General features: G+C 55.0%; 1 protein-coding gene across 4 annotated transcripts in view; it reads left to right on the plus strand.

Annotated features, from left to right (window-relative positions):
• Nucleotides 1-13,763, plus strand: part of CHRDL2 (chordin like 2) — a 33,566-nt gene extending 19,803 nt beyond the window's left edge. Inside the window, exons 5-13 of one of the 4 annotated variants that reach the window (XM_036861139.1) lie at nucleotides 159-252; nucleotides 1,950-2,005; nucleotides 3,854-4,022; nucleotides 4,956-5,150; nucleotides 6,506-6,679; nucleotides 7,515-7,569; nucleotides 11,060-11,152; nucleotides 11,887-11,989; nucleotides 13,604-13,763. In XM_036861139.1, the coding sequence (XP_036717034.1) occupies nucleotides 159-252; nucleotides 1,950-2,005; nucleotides 3,854-4,022; nucleotides 4,956-5,150; nucleotides 6,506-6,679; nucleotides 7,515-7,569; nucleotides 11,060-11,152; nucleotides 11,887-11,977 (927 nt within the window). In that variant the 3' untranslated portion in view covers nucleotides 11,978-11,989; nucleotides 13,604-13,763. Of the gene's footprint in view, nucleotides 1-158; nucleotides 253-1,949; nucleotides 2,006-3,853; nucleotides 4,023-4,955; nucleotides 5,151-6,505; nucleotides 6,680-7,514; nucleotides 7,570-11,059; nucleotides 11,153-11,886; nucleotides 12,050-13,603 lie in introns of those variants that run through there. The other 3 variants (XM_036861142.1, XM_036861140.1, XM_036861141.1) reach the window with 3 other exon arrangements.
• The last annotated feature ends 1,251 nt before the right edge of the window (nucleotides 13,764-15,014 follow it).

Here is a 15,014-nt window from a genome sequence, read left to right on the forward strand (position 1 = left end):
AGATGGCTGGGCCTTGCCCAGGACACTCTGCTGCTCCCTCCCTCCCCACCTCAGAGGGCACCTCAAGGCCATTTGCCCCCAGGGCAGGGGCTCTCCCAGCCCCTGGGCTGGTCCTCATCAGAGCTCGTCTCCCAGCTCCTGTTTGCTCTGTCTGTCAGGAGGGCCAGATCTACTGCGGCCTCATGACCTGCCCAGACCCGGGCTGCCCTGCGCCCCTCCTGCTGCCCGCCTCCTGCTGCCAGGCCTGCAAAGGTGAGTCTGTCCCTAGATCCGGCAGTGCCCGCCCATCCCACCGCAGGGACCTAGCCATGGACTGTTAGGGGGGAACCTCAGGGGACACCAAGCATGTAGCAAACCATTCTTTCCTCAGGGCGGTGGCTTAGCTGCAGCCTCTAGAAAGCTAAGCCTGTGTCAGAGGCTGATGTGCATTATTTTTTATTGCAATCTCAGGGAGCAGGAAGGAGGGGAAGGGAGAGTGAAGCAGGGAGGGAGGGAAAAACAACACAGGAATGTGCTGGGGAGCTGGCCTTTGCTTGAGATCAAGTGTGACCTCTTGCTCTAAGTGGCCTTCTGCTCCTCAGAAAAGTCTGGAGGTGATAGCGGAGGAGGAGGAATTTGCCCGACAGCCACCAGCTCTCACTGGTCAAAGATTCACCCCAAGGCGGGGTGATTCCCTCACACTCCCCGGTTGTGCTAGGCTGTCCTGGGAGTGGGAGGTGGGAGTGGGGCAGGGTAAGAAGTGGGGGCAGAGACATGGAGGAGGTGTGGCACGAGGGCACCCGCTGGCAGGTTGAGTCTGAGGGAAGTTGGCTGGAGCCCATGTGAAGGGCGTGTTGCTGCAATGCCTGCAGTGAGGGGACAAAACCCCTGCAATCAAATGAGGCCAAGAGGATCAGAAGAGGCACAAGAGAGGGTCTGTACAGGCAGTGACCGTCTCTCTTCCTGTCTTCCTCATGGCAGAGCTGGGCACAGGCCTGGGCTCACTGGAGCTCAGGGCACCCGTGTCAAGCAGAATCCAGGTAGCATCTCTGTATAGCACAGAGAGAGGCAGCACACTGACGAGTGCGGGGCAAGCAGCTTGGGCAGAATGAAGTGCACAGGTGGCCGGACTGTCCCCTGTGGGCAGGACTTGAGGGGAGTGCTCCACTATAGAACGTTTCCCCAGATGCTGGCACTGTGGAAGGGCACCGGACCAGGAGCCAGGTGATCCCAGTTTAGTCCTGGTTCTTCCAGCTAATTCCTGCAGATTCCTTCCCCTCTCTGGGCCTCAGCTGTGCTGTGTGTGCACTGAGAAATTGGCCTTGGTGATTTCTAATGAACAGGCTGATTCCAACGTTATGGATCTTTGAACCCAGAATGCTCAGTGGTAGACACTCTGTATGTGAGGCAGGGGTGAAGGGGAGAGAATCCCACTCAGGGATCTAGGAAGCTGCAGGACTCCAGGGGGTTTTGTGTGCTGGTGCCCCAGGGTGTAGGGGATGGAGGAGTCCTAGGCTGTTCCAGTTGGAGGGGCAGAGGGGCTAGAGGGCAACCACGGGAGCATATAGTGTAGACCAAGTCTGGTGACTTCATGCGTGGCTGGGCAGAGAGGCTGCCCAGGGGACTGCAGCTAAGCAGGCTGGGATTCAGAGCCCTTGGGCCATCCGTGACGACACTGAACAAGATGCTCTGGCCCAGCCAAGTGGTTCAGTCTTAAGTGACCAAGAGGCCAGTGTGGGGAAACTGAGGCAGTGGCCCAGTTGTAGGGACTTCATCAACCCAAGGGTGAGGCGACGCTATAATGACAAGTAGAAATAAGTCCCCACTGGGACAAAGGGACCTACTGGTGTGGGGGGCTGCAGAAGTGGCAACAGGCCTTGGAGGGGCAGAGCCTAGAGGTGGTGGCCTGCAGGGCTCTGGCCCCAAGGCTGAGGAAGCGGAGGCTGACCCGACTCCCTTTGGGTTTCCAGATGGGTCAAGTGAGAAATCAGCTGAAGAGGACGCCACGCAGTCACCCCGTGGGGTGGTGAGTGCACAGCTTCAGGGACAGGGTGGGGAGAGGAGGGGAGGGGGCTGGTATCCAGGGCCTAGATCTCCTTGCTCTGGAGCAGGCAATACCAGTTGTGGTCCTCATTTCTCATCTGTGCCCTGGGTCAGCTCCATTAGCCGCCACCAGGTTCCAGGCCCTCTCCTTAGACTTCCATCCCGGCTCCCACCGTGGGCTGATGAGTCAGGAGGGGTCTGGGAAAAAACACCACACAGGGCAGGAGCAGGCCCCAAGCTTCCCGATTTCCCTCCTGGAAAATTCTGACGCTGCTCCGTCCAGAGCCTGTGTCTGTCCTTATTCAGGCCGCCTCTGGGCAGCATGCCCCACCCTGGGGAGTGGCCTCTGACTTGGGCCAACCTTCCCCATCTAGCTCCTGAGGTACCAGTTCTTTGTCTGGGGCTGCCTCACTGTTGCTGGCTCCATCTTGACCCCTCTCGATCTTGGTCTAGAGTTAAGCTGAGCTAACCTGCCCAGCGCTCTCTGGTCAGAGAGGAAAGAGGTGGGAGAATGGGCGCACACACTGACTCACGTCCCTGTCTGCCACCTGTGCTATGTCTATGATGTGAATAGCTCCACCGGCTCTTTCATCCTGGGTCACCTGGACCCTGGGGGACTCGAAGGGGGGAGGGGGTTCCCCTTCCCAGAGACTCCCCGGGGGTCTGAACAAATGAGCTCTCCCTTCTCCCCTGCCAGCTCACCCCCATTTCCCAGGCTGGGCTTTGTCTAGCGGGTCCTGGGCCATGGGACCTGACCATGTCATCCCCCTTCCTCCCCATCCTCTCCCCAGGAGGCAGCTAAGTGAAACCCACCAGACTTAGTTCCAGGCCCCGAGCAGCTACTTACTGACTTGCTGGATGCCGTGGGCAAGTCACCAATTAGGGGGCTGGGCTCTTCAATTCCTTTCTGCCTCTATTCAACTTGACAAGCATTTCCTGGGTGCCTCCTGTGTGCCTGGGCCTGTGCTGGGGCCTGGGACACAGTTTCCACTCTAGGAGCTCTTGTGGGCTCAGTCCAGCCATCAGAGGACTGACTCAGAGACTGTACAGTCAGAAAGGGGCTGCAGAAGAAGGCATGTGAGTGACTCAGGGTCAGTGGCGGGGTGGTAAGCTCTGCCCCTTGCCCCCAGCCCACTTGCTCCTCTCCCACGGCCTGGAGCTCCCAATCCCCAATCTCTGGACTGGGGAGTCCCTGCCCTGTTAGGCTGCCTTCACACACACACCCTTTGTTCTCACTGCCAGCCCTCCCAAGACCTGATCTGGAGGGGTGGGGTCTCGGGATGTTGGATTCCAGGGACTCAGGAAAGGAGGCTCCCAAGACCCATCACCTCCGGACAGGGCCTGCTCTCAGTCCTCCTGCCTGTGGGATTCCGGGGCCTCGTGGGATCTTCAGAGGCCCATCCCCTGTCCCATCACCTAAATCTTCTTGGACAAAGAAGAATTTCCTGACTCATCCCCACTACATTCTCATCTTCCATTTCTTACATATTAAGTTCTCCAGGTCCCTGATCACTTATGTCTCCCAGATCAAGACCTCAGTACCCTTGCCCATCTCAGCCCCAAGGCTCTGGCTCTGCCAGCCTGAGAAGGGCTCAGTGGAGGCTGGATTTCCAAACCACTATCCTCTGAGAGTTTTCAAAGGCCCATTGCCTGGGAACACCTTCGACCCCATCCAGATCTTCTTTCTACCCAGAGCCTATGCCCTGTCTTCCCTGGGCCGTCAGGCTCAGTCACTCGAGCCATCCTCAGGCCTCTCACCGCAGCCTCTGTCTGGCTGCTCCTGCACTGGCAGTGGCCTGTCGGTGAGCTGCATCCTTCCTGCCCTTTGCAGAGACATTCCCAGGATCCGTGTTCCGGGGACGGTGGGAGAAAGAGAGACCCGAGCACCCCAAGCCCCACTGGCCCCAGCGCCCCCCTGGGCTTCCTCCCTCGCCACTTCCGACCGAAGGAGGCAGGCAGCACGACAGTCAAGATTGTTCTGAAGGAGAAACATAAGAAAGGTGGGAACTGGAGCCTCTGCCCACCCCTGAGGTGGGAAAGGGGGGCCCTGACTGTTCCCACTTCCCATCCCTGCACCTCCACCGAGTAGTTCCCCAATCTCAACTTGGCCATGAGCTTGTAGACCCCTAGAACGTCGGGTCTAAACCCCCATTTGATAGATGAGGACACAGGTTCAGAGTATTGAGTCAGAGACAGAACCAGTCCTGGAACCAGGACTACGGGCCATACAACAATATTTTTTTAGCATCTGCCATGTCTTTGCTGGGAATTGAGGGACACAGAACAGAGAGATGAAAATGGTCCCTGTCCTCCAGGAGCACATAGACTAGTAGGGGAGACAGACATGTACATTAATTATTATTAGATAAGGAAGTGGTGAGGGAAAGTTTCTGATGAAGGAAGGAGGAAGCAGAGCTGGGCTGCAGGAGGATGGTTGGGATGGATCAGGGAAGGAGGCTAAGGGGACAACTGTGGCAGCAGAGGGGGAGGAAAGAGGCCTCACTGCAGGGCACCCTGATTGGTGGAGCGGGAGGGGCTGCAGAGGCATCCGTCCAGCCCCTCTCTGTACAGATGGGACACTGAGGCTGAGAAGGGAGAAGGGGCCTGACAGAGCTCACATGGCCAGGCAGTGACAGCACTTGATCACAGGTCTCCTACTGTCAGGCCATCCCTCCCCGTGCCCCACTGGAGGTGCCTGTGAACAGCAGGACTCTCCATCTGTGGCAAGAACTTACTGGCCCATCTCGGCCCTGAGTGCTGAGATGGGGGATGTCAGGGACAGAGGACTGGTTTACTCCCTGGCCTCCACTTTGCAGGCAGTGTGGCTGGGCCAGACTGGTGGAGCAGGGGCGCCCCAAGGACCTACTCCCAGCCGTTACTGGACTCTGACCCGAGTCCGAGACACTGACCCTCCTCCCTTCCTGCCCTCCCAGCCTGTGTGCATGGCGGGAAGACGTACTCCCATGGGGAGGTGTGGCACCCAGCCTTCCGCTCCTTCGGACCCCTGCCCTGCATCCTGTGCACCTGTCAGGACGGCCACCAGGACTGCCAGCGGGTGACCTGCCCCACTGAGTACCCCTGCCGTCAGCCCAAGAAAGTGGCTGGGAAGTGCTGCAAGATTTGTCCAGGTACAAAGAGAGCCTGGGGGCAGGGAGGGCACTGGCCAGAGTGAGCCATGGGTCTCTCTCCCCAGAGCACAGACACTTGGAACATCTCTGACATGGATGGGGCATGGACTCAGAGCCAGGGGATGTAGGGGTTATTACATGCACAGAATGTTAGAAGCACAGCAGTGAAAAATGCCCAACTCATAAAATATTAGACTTATGGAACCATCTACTGTTACAGATTCAGAGACTTTCAGACATACATAGAATCAAATAATGTCCTGGATTCTGTGAAGTCATAAAATATTAGGCTATTAGGACTTTTAAGAGGAATGGCCAACATTTATTGAGCACTTACCATGTGCCGGGTAGGTATTTTGGCTGAATTCATGTAATCCTCACCAAAATGGACAAGGCAGGCATCTTTATCTCCATTTTACAGAATGAGAAGATAAATACCTTGTCCCAGGTCCCAAAGCTGTAAGTGACAGAGCTGGGATATGAACCCTGTCTGTCTTATTCCAAAGACAATTCCCTCTTTTAATTTACTTATTTATTTATTTTGGCCGCGCAGCACGGCTTGCAGGATCTTAGTTCCCTGACCAGGGATCGGATCCCGGGCCCACAGCAGTGAAAGCGCCGAGTCCTAACCACTGGACCGCCAGGGAATTCCCACAAAGACAATGCTCTTGACCACTGCTGTCTTCCTTCAATCCTCATCAACATATGGGAAAACTGAGACCCAGAGAAGGGAAGGGAACTTCCTAAGTCACACAGCAAAAGAGCAGTGGAGCTGGAACTGGAACTCCTTCTAGAACCTGTCCCGTATCACACTCATCGTCATCATTACTGCCATCGTCACCTCAATCCCTCCCAAACCTTTCATTCTATGTGTGTTCAGAGTGAGCCTGTGCTGGGTGGTATGAGTGACTCAGAAGACTTGGAGAACATGATTCCTGCCCTTCACCCTGTGGGTTTATTTTAGAGAGAAAACATACCCAAGTGAAACAATTACAAGGCAATGCAAGGCAGTGTGGGATTAAGGGCCTGAGGGAGAGGCATAAGCAAGAAGGGTTTTACAAGCTACGGGTGGGAGGAAATGATGCGCTGAGCTGTTCCAGGTGGGCTGCCTGGAAGAGGTGGAAGGTGAGCTGGGCCCTGAAGGGTGAGAAGTTTCCTGACATGCTAATCAATGGGAGGTGAATGGGGGAGAGGCCCCCTCTCTCTTCCCTAGAGACCTCCTTCTCTTCCCAGGGGCACCAGAACTTTCCCAAGGATCCTATTGACCCTGAGGGGGATGTCAGACCAGTGGCCCCTCTTCCTGGGCTACCAGGGGTGGGGAAACAGAGTGTTCATAAGCTCCTTGTCTCTCGCAGAGGACAAGGCAGACCCTGACCACAGTGAGATCAGTGCCACCAAGTGTCCGAAGGCGCCGGGCCGGGTCCTCGTCCACACGTCAGTATCCCCAAGCCCGGACAACCTGCGTCGCTTTGCCCTCGAGCGTGAGGCTTCTGATCAGGTGGAGATCTACCTCTGGAAGCTGGTAAAAGGTGAGCAGTGGCCCACTCCCCCTCTGGCCTGTCCCCCTTCCTTTGCTCCAGACCCGCCAAGGGTGTTAAGGGAGTTTTGTTGATCAAGTGCCTCTGGCCCAGGAAGACCTGCCTTGGGCCACCTTCCAGCTTTGAGTCCCAGATTCCGAGATAGAGGGAGACTGATTCTATCTGACAATTCTGATAAGCTCACCCACTCTGAAATGCCAGGGCCTTGAAGTGCTCCCTCTCCTGGGGGAAAGGGGTTTTTACACTTTGTGAGGAGCCAGGACAGAGTAATGTCTACCCTGATAAAACAAAGAGCTGTCTATTGGTAGACTTTCAGCAGACTGGGAGGAGAGATCTTTTCAGGCAGGAGGGCCCTCACAGCATCCTCAAATCCTCAAGGCTAGTCTCATTCAGCCTTTTCTATAAGGTGGATTCTATCCCTCCAAGGTAAGTCGACATCAGAATATGTTTCTCATTCTGTGAGAAACTCACCCTGTTCATCAGGCTGCCAACTGAAGGTCAAGAGTTTTCAGTGATAAGGGAATTGCCGAGAGTTCAGTTTCGGGGCTCTTCTTGTAAAACATAAATCCCCTGAATAGAGTAAAACAAATTAAACCCTTTAACTGGGAATTAGCTCTAAGGTCAATTTACTGATGTGTTTGGCTGGCAGTGGGGAGGTGGGGGAGATGGGGGGTGGTGAAAGAGGGGATGATAATAAGAATGATGACAATGATAATAACAACCAATGTGTGAAGCACTTTGGAGTTTACAAAGTGCTTTCACGTTCATTATCTCATTTGATCCTCAACGATCCTGAGAGTTAGGTATTATTATCCCCATTTTACAGATGAGGAAACTGAGGCTCAGAGAGGTGAAGTACCTGGCCCAAGGCCACACAGCCAGTAAGTGGAGGACGGGAGCTAGAGCCCAGGTCTTGTGACGTCAGATGCGGCTCTTTCCCTGCTCTACTCTGCCCCCTGTCGTAGGAGGAATGGACGAAGAAAGCGGAGCTGTTCAGCCTGGAGAAGAGAAGACTCAGGGGGACAGGACCGCTGGCTTCATGGCTCTGAAGGACTGCCCCAGGCAGAGGGAGCAGTTGTGTTCTCAGTGACCACAAGGGTCAGAACAACAAGCAGGGGCTTTGGAATCAGACAGACCTGGGTTTGAATCCCGGCTCTGCCATTTCTTAGCTGTGTGGCCTTGGGCAATCACTTGACCTCTCTGGGCCTCAGATTTCTCTTCTGTTAATGGGGGAGAAGGGGTTTTGGAGGATTAAATGAAAGAATATAGGTACCACCCCTGACCTATAGTAAGTGCTAAAAATGTCAGCCTCCTTCTTATCCCGCCTCATCAGTTGGTTAGAATTGCAGAGAGGCAGGTTTCAGTTAATGAGAGGAAGCACCTTCTCAACCATAAGGCCTTCCTGCAGTGGAAGGGAGGAAGCAAGTTCCATTCACGCAAGTGTGCAAGCAAGGGCTGGGTGGGGATTTGGCCACTGGCTGAGGAGTAAGTTCAATAAGCTTCATGATTGTTTTGAGCCTTGAGATTCCATCTTTCCCTGGACAGGTGGGGCTGCATGTTTATGCTGGGCCTCCTCCCACCCCTCTGTGACCAAAGAGAGTAACAGGCCCAGGCTCTGTCCTCAGGACCTCATGGCTCTGTGCCCTGGGTGCAGGAAGAGCTCCCTGGGAGCTGAGCTGGTCAGGGAAGGCTTTGTGGAGGATGGGCCTGAGCTGGACAGGATTTAGAAAGGCAAGAGGGGCACACTACAGGCAGGCCGACAGTGACAGCCTCAAACTCTGGTGCCAGAGCCCATGTTTACATGCCTGGTGCTCTGTGATTGGTATTTAGCAGGTACTATATATAATGTGCTTCAATTCACCCACATATAAGAAAGCTGAAGGGTATGTATTAATGCCCCATTTTGCAGATAAGAAAACTGAGTCTGAGAGGTAAAATGACTTGCTCAAAACCACACGGTTTAAACAGTAAAGCAAAGATTCAAACCCAGGTCTTACTGTCCCCAGTGCCGCCTCCACAAAGGTGACCTTATGCTTTTAGGGAAGGGCCTAAGGAAGGCCCAGGATGGCAGAGAAGGAGGCATGATAGCTCAAGGCAAAATCTCATTACCAGGCGGCCCAGCAAAAAGGAACAAGGTGGGGAGGACTCTTCAACTTCACAATGCCAGGCCCTGCCATCCTGTCACTAGCAAACCTTCCCCCACCCCCGCCCCGCTATCTCCTGAGCCTCTGGGTGCCTGAAATGCCCCATCAGCCTCCCTGTCTGTTACCTCCCTGTCCCAGACTGTGAAAGTCAAAACAAACTCTCCCAAGGTCTGATCGTCAGTGGGAAATCTTTCCTGTTTCCTCACCCAGACAAGTGGAAACAGCAGGCCTTGGGGGCCAGGAGAGGAAGAGGGCAATTGGCCTGGACACAAAGTGAGCAGGTGAATGCTGAAAGCTGGGCTGAGGCCACACCACAGTGGGACCAGCCCCAGGCCCAGAGTCTGAGCAGAGAGTTGGCGCAGGGTTAAAGGGCTTTTTAGAGTCTAGAATTTCAGAGTAGAAGGGACCTCAGGGGTCTCAATTCCTCCCCCAACCCCAGGAAGGAAGTCCCCCTGCAGCCTCCCTGATGGTCTCTAGCCCCTGACTGCACACACCCCCTCCCCACCTCCAGACAGGTCGTTCACTTGCCATTCTGGGCATGGCTCTACCCAGAGAGGGTTCTTCACACTAAGCTAAGCCTGTCCTATCTCTTGGAACTCGCCCACCACCGCCACCTCTGCCCGGGACACACAGAGCCCAGCCACTCTCAGGCCTGGCACGCCCTTCAAAGAGCAAGAGGCACAACCATGACCCTCAGGCAAGCTCTTGATTCCAGGCCCAAGATCTCAGACCTTTCAATCGTGCTTTATAGGCAACAGCGTGGGGACCTGCCCTCATTCCCGTTACCTCTCCAATTTGTGTTTGGGGGTTTGTGCAGTGGCAGGACTGGAGCACCAGGACCTGTCCCCATCTCATGCTTGTGATGTGGCCTGGGCCTTTGGAGCAAGTCTCTCCCATATTCTGGTCCTTGGCATCTGGACTGGGGGGCCTGAAGACAGTGCTGGGCATTCCCAGCTTCCTGGGCCTCAGTCCCAGGACCAGTGCTGTCTCTTCCCCTCGGTGGGATCCCACTTGGATTCCCATAAGCAAGGCCAGTTCTTGGTTTTCTTGAGGGCGGTGCTGGCCTAGCAGAGGTCTTGCTGTCACATCTGTTCTTTCTGGACACAGACCCCGGTGGTAACAGCCGGCACGACATCACAGCCCATGTGCTCAGGGCCTCAGCGCCATGTGTGGTGCCTGTGCTCCCCAGGGGATGCAAACATCAGGAGATCCAGCTAATACCTCATCCCCCCTCAGGGCCTGGCCTACACAGGGTACACATATATTTGCTTATCCATCCATCCATGGATTCATTCATTCATTCATTCAGCATGCCTAATGTGGGCCAGGTGCGGGGAACCCAAGAGGAACACCCTCCCCGAGTTCCCAGTCTGGTAAGGGAGGCAAGAGCAGACACAATGATAGCACATTAGAAATAGGAACAATCACAAACAGAAGCCAAGAGCTGTGGGTAACCCAAGGAGGAAATTATAACTATTTGGGGGAAGAGGGAGAATCGAGGAAGACTTCCCAGGTGAGGCTGGGAGGATGAGTAGGAGTTCACCTGTGGCAATTGGAGAAGGTGTTTCAGCAGAGGGGGCAGCATATGTAAAGGCTTGGCCCCCTCAGGGACCTCAAGTAGCTGATTAGGACTGGAGCACAGGCAAGGCCACTCAGAGGGATGGGGTAAACTGAGCCTTGAGCTGAAAGGGAGACTACAACCCTGACACCTGTAGTGCTTGGGTGTCTGAAGCAAATCACCTATTGATTTTTATCATACGTTCTATGTCCAGAAAAAAGCTTGACCAGGCCCTACAGGCCTGGCAGCTTTTCTTCCTTCTTTCCTCCCTCCCTCCTGCCTTCCCCCTCTCTGCATTGTGGACAGGTGAGTGGTGTGAGAGCAGGAAGGTGACGGTGACAGGAGCAGGGTCACAGAAGGGGAATGACGGGGTAACATGCATATTTTCCAATGACCACAGCCAGGATCATAGATTAGAGGCGGGGTTAAAGGGGTCAGAAGTCTAGTGCAGTGACCCAGGCAAGGCATGATGGGCCTGAATGGGAAGGGTGACAGTGGGGATGGGAGAACAGATTCAAAATATTTAGGGAATTTAGTCCACAGGATTTGGTGTCTGGTCAGAAAGGGGGAGGGGAGGGAGGTGACGGGGTCTGTCCCAGGTCTAAGTCACCCTGTTTCACTGACCACACACCCTGCCTTTCCTGCTCACGCCCTTGTCTCTGCCCTCAGGAATCTTCCACTTGATTCAGATCAAGAAAGTCAGGAAGCAAGACTTCCAGAAAGAGGCACAGAACTTCCGGTTGCTCACTGGCACCCACAAAGGTGGGACCCTGGGCTGAGGACTGGGGCCTGGGAAGAGAGCCGGGCTAGAAGCTGGGGCCTCCTGGGGAGTTCCAGGCTGCTGGTGCCGGGAGGAGGGCGGCTGTCAGCCACAGACGTCAGTTCCCGGCACAGGAATCCAGTGGGCGTCTGGGCCAGAGATTTCCCAACTCAGACGCTCTCGGGAGCTTGGGAGCGGGAAGGTAAAGCAGAGCCAGCTGGATTTGGTCTTGGGGGTGAGGGAGACAGGGCTGTCAGAGGTGGGGCTCTGAGCCCCTAAATCCTGGTGCTGCTTAGCGTCTCTCCACTGGAGCCTTTCCCACTGAAACCTTCTAACCACGTTCCTTCTGATGCCCTTAAGTTGCTCTACACTCCCCTGAGGAAGATGGACCCAGGTGGGTCTTCAGGTGGGGGAGAGGAAGTCACAGATGGGAGGGTCACCAACAGGAGTCAGGATACCAGCCCGGCCCACACATGTTGGTTGTTTGAAGGCGGGGTCATGTGTCAGAACCCTTTGGGATTTGGGGTGTGATGGGGTCTCCACCTCCCTCCTCCCTGTGGGCTCCAAACCCAGGCTACACAGTCCTCGTTGTCCTAAGTTTGCCCCACCCCAGTCACCCTGTCTCTGTTGTGCACATGCATGCACACACACACAACACACACACACACCCCTGCACATACACACACAGCACACATCCCTACACACACACGCGACTCTTCCTCTTTTCTCCATGCAGGTCACTGGAACGTCTTCCTAGCCCAGACCCCGGAGCTGAAGGTCACGGCCAGTCCAGACAAAGTGACCAGGACCTTATAGCAAAGACCTGAACAGTTGCAGATGTGAGCTTTATTATTTTTGTTGTTATATATTAATAAATAAGAAGTTGCATTACCCCTCAACTCTGCCTGCTGAGTCCATATCCAGTCTCCATGTGTTCTCACAGTGACTGCAGGCAGGCAGTCACTGTGAGAACTGTGGTTATCCCCATTTCACAGGGCTGGAAACTGAGGCAGAAGGGGCAGAGACTGGCCCGTGTCCTCACGGTGAGTTGTTATGAGAGCCAGGGCTAGTTCCCCCAGCCTTCTGATGCAGACCCTTGTCTGCCATCGTGGCCTCTCCCCTGCTCTGTGCTGCTTCTGTGCCCAGCCCCCAACTACGGCGCCTCCTGCTTTTGTGGGCCGTCCCCCTCCCATAGCTCTTTGGCAGTGAGCCTAGGAAGGGGGACTGACTGGAGTTAGCCAGCGGAGGGGGGTGCATGGAGCCTCAAAGTGCTTTCCCAGCAGATATTCCAGGGATCCTTACAATTGTCAGCTACACTTTACAGTGAGGATGCCGAGTTTAGGGAGGAGCAGTAATCTGCCTGAAGCCACAGAGCAGGGTGGTAGCAGATTTGGAATTGGATGCCCGGTCTCTTGCTCCAAGCTAGCGCTCGTCCCCGTTCCACCGTGACCAATGTTATAAACCCAAATATTCTCACCTCAGAGGATTTCCAAGACTTGGCAGTCAGATTGCCAACCCTGGCACCACGGTCTGGGAAGAAAGCCTAACAGTTACAATTAAAGACAACATCAGTAATTTATCCTGCCCGCGTGTACAATTCCTTGCCATTTCAAAGATGTTTTAATGCCCATGATTCTACTTAAGGTGAACTAGTATAGGAATTACCCCCGTTTTAGAGACGAGAAAACAGAGGTTCAGGATCGGCCACAGTCTTCCCCAAAGCCTCACAGTGATGAGTGGTGAAGCCAGAACCAGAATTCAGACCTACTGACTCCTAGACCTGTGCTCTCATCCCACGGCCATGCCCACTCCCACCCCAAGCCTGACTGGAAGCCGTGGAGAGACAGTGTCAAGTGGGCTTTTGGTTGGATTCTGCCACCTGCAGCCACTTAGAGGGCTCTGCTCCGAGCCCTGGTCTTGTACCTGGGCGTCTGAGGTCTGGGAAGTCGTCTAAGCAGCCTCCCAATGCTGCCCTTACTGAGCAGGGATGGGTATCACCCTCCCCAAACTCCCTCTGCCAGCTCCCAGGGGGCCTGGTTTGAGAGGCTGGGGTTTGAGGAACATGGTTGGAATCTCCCCCTCATCCTCTGAGTCAAAAGACATCCAGCTCCTCCCAGCCTCTGCCTGTCCCTCCTGGAGAAGACTCGTCATTCTGGCCTTGTTTGCGCACCACGTGGGGTTAACTTGGAAGTCCAGGCATGGCTTCTGAGCCTCCTGAATTTAAAGCATAGGAGCCAGCCATTCACACCATGAACTGGTCATCCTTCAACCTAGCTCAGATGTCTCCTGCTCAGTGGGGCTTTTCCTGCCACGCCACCCCCACCCCTGCTCCTGTACAGGGTCCCCTCCCCTCAGCTGGAGAATGGAGTTGAAGGCAAGGCTCTGTAATCAGAGGCATCTCCGGGGCCTCAGGACAGGAATGACTTCCCTGTATACTTTTCCTGGTGTTGCAGGCCAACTGCCTTCCTGGTTTCTCTGATGGACTTATCTGAAGCCTGTGATGTTCACCCCAGATCTTTCCCACCATGGGAGCATGTTCAGCCCGTCAGCACCTCCGGACTTTGGTCCAGACTTTTCTGAGTGTATCAACATAAGGCTTGCCTTGGGAATCTCTAAGCAGCTCTCCCAGGGCTTTACATCACTCTGAGTTGTCTTCTCCTTCCCTGTGTTCATTCATAAAACACTTTCTGATCTACACTGGCCTAGGCCTTGTGCTAGATGACTGACACAGTGTAAGGAACCAATATGGCCCTGCCTGTCCCTAGGGAGCCAGAATCTTGAGCAGGAGATGAGGCCTCACAACACCATGAGTACAAGGGCTGTGACAGCAGGGCTGTGGGGACCACAGCCCCTGCCCAGATGGAGGACACTTCAGCTAGCTCTGAGGGATGAGCAGGAGTTAGAAGAAAAGGTGGAGGCAGGGAGAGGCGGGTGGGACAGTGGTACAGGAAGAGACAGCTTCATGGAAGACGAAAAACAGCATCTTACAAGGAGAACCACAAACAGCTCACTGTTGCTGGATAATAAAATGTGAGGCAAACAGCAGAGGGAGGTGAGGCTGAATGCCCAGCCGAGAAGCTTTGGCATCATCCTGAGGGCAGCAGAGAGCCCTGGAAGGGTTTCAGTGCTTTGGTCAGATTTGTGGTTTAGAAAGCTGGCCCTGCCTGCTGGGTGAAGCACGGTGTGGAGGAGAGAGGCGGAGACCAGGTAGGGGGCTGCTGTGGGATCCGTGGAAGGGATGACAACGCCTGGGCAGGAGAGAGGCGACGGGGATGGGAGAGAAGGCAGAGCTGAGGAAGAGGGGGGAGTCCGGGTGCAGCTGGTGCCTCACGTGGTGACTGAGGGGAGCACCCAGGAGTTTCAGCTGAGCTGAGTCTCAGGAGAGAACCCCAGCCCTTTGGATATATTATGGTCTGGAGAGGAGGCTGGGCCAGAGACAAGGATTTGGGAGCTGTTGGCCTGCAGGTGGTAACTAATGCCAGGGGATGGGAGACATTGGCCTGCAGAGTGAAAAGAGAAGGGTCATTAGGACAGAGCCCCGGGGCATCAGCAAAGGAACTGCATGGAGGCGAGAGACAAGCCAGGAGAGTGCACGTCTGAGAGTCCAATAGGTGAAACCTGGAAAGGGTCCTCAGCGGGGAAAGGGGGCTTCTGGTGACCATGGCCGTGGGCAATGTGAGGGGAGCTGGGAGGCAGGAGCAGGTTGTGGAGGGCTGAGGCGGTGTCTGGGAGGTGAGGAAACAGACGAGCCTTTGAAGAACTTGGGTGGTAAAGGAGAGGAGAGAGGCAGGGCAGTGGATGGCAGTGAACATGAGATGGAAGAAGGGGGTTTTTCAGGCGGGAGAGATTTAAGCAAGTCTTGCT

The sequence above is a fragment of the Balaenoptera musculus genome, chromosome 8 (genome assembly GCF_009873245.2).
Source record: "Balaenoptera musculus isolate JJ_BM4_2016_0621 chromosome 8, mBalMus1.pri.v3, whole genome shotgun sequence".
In the NCBI taxonomy this organism is placed as follows: Eukaryota; Metazoa; Chordata; class Mammalia; order Artiodactyla; family Balaenopteridae; genus Balaenoptera; species Balaenoptera musculus.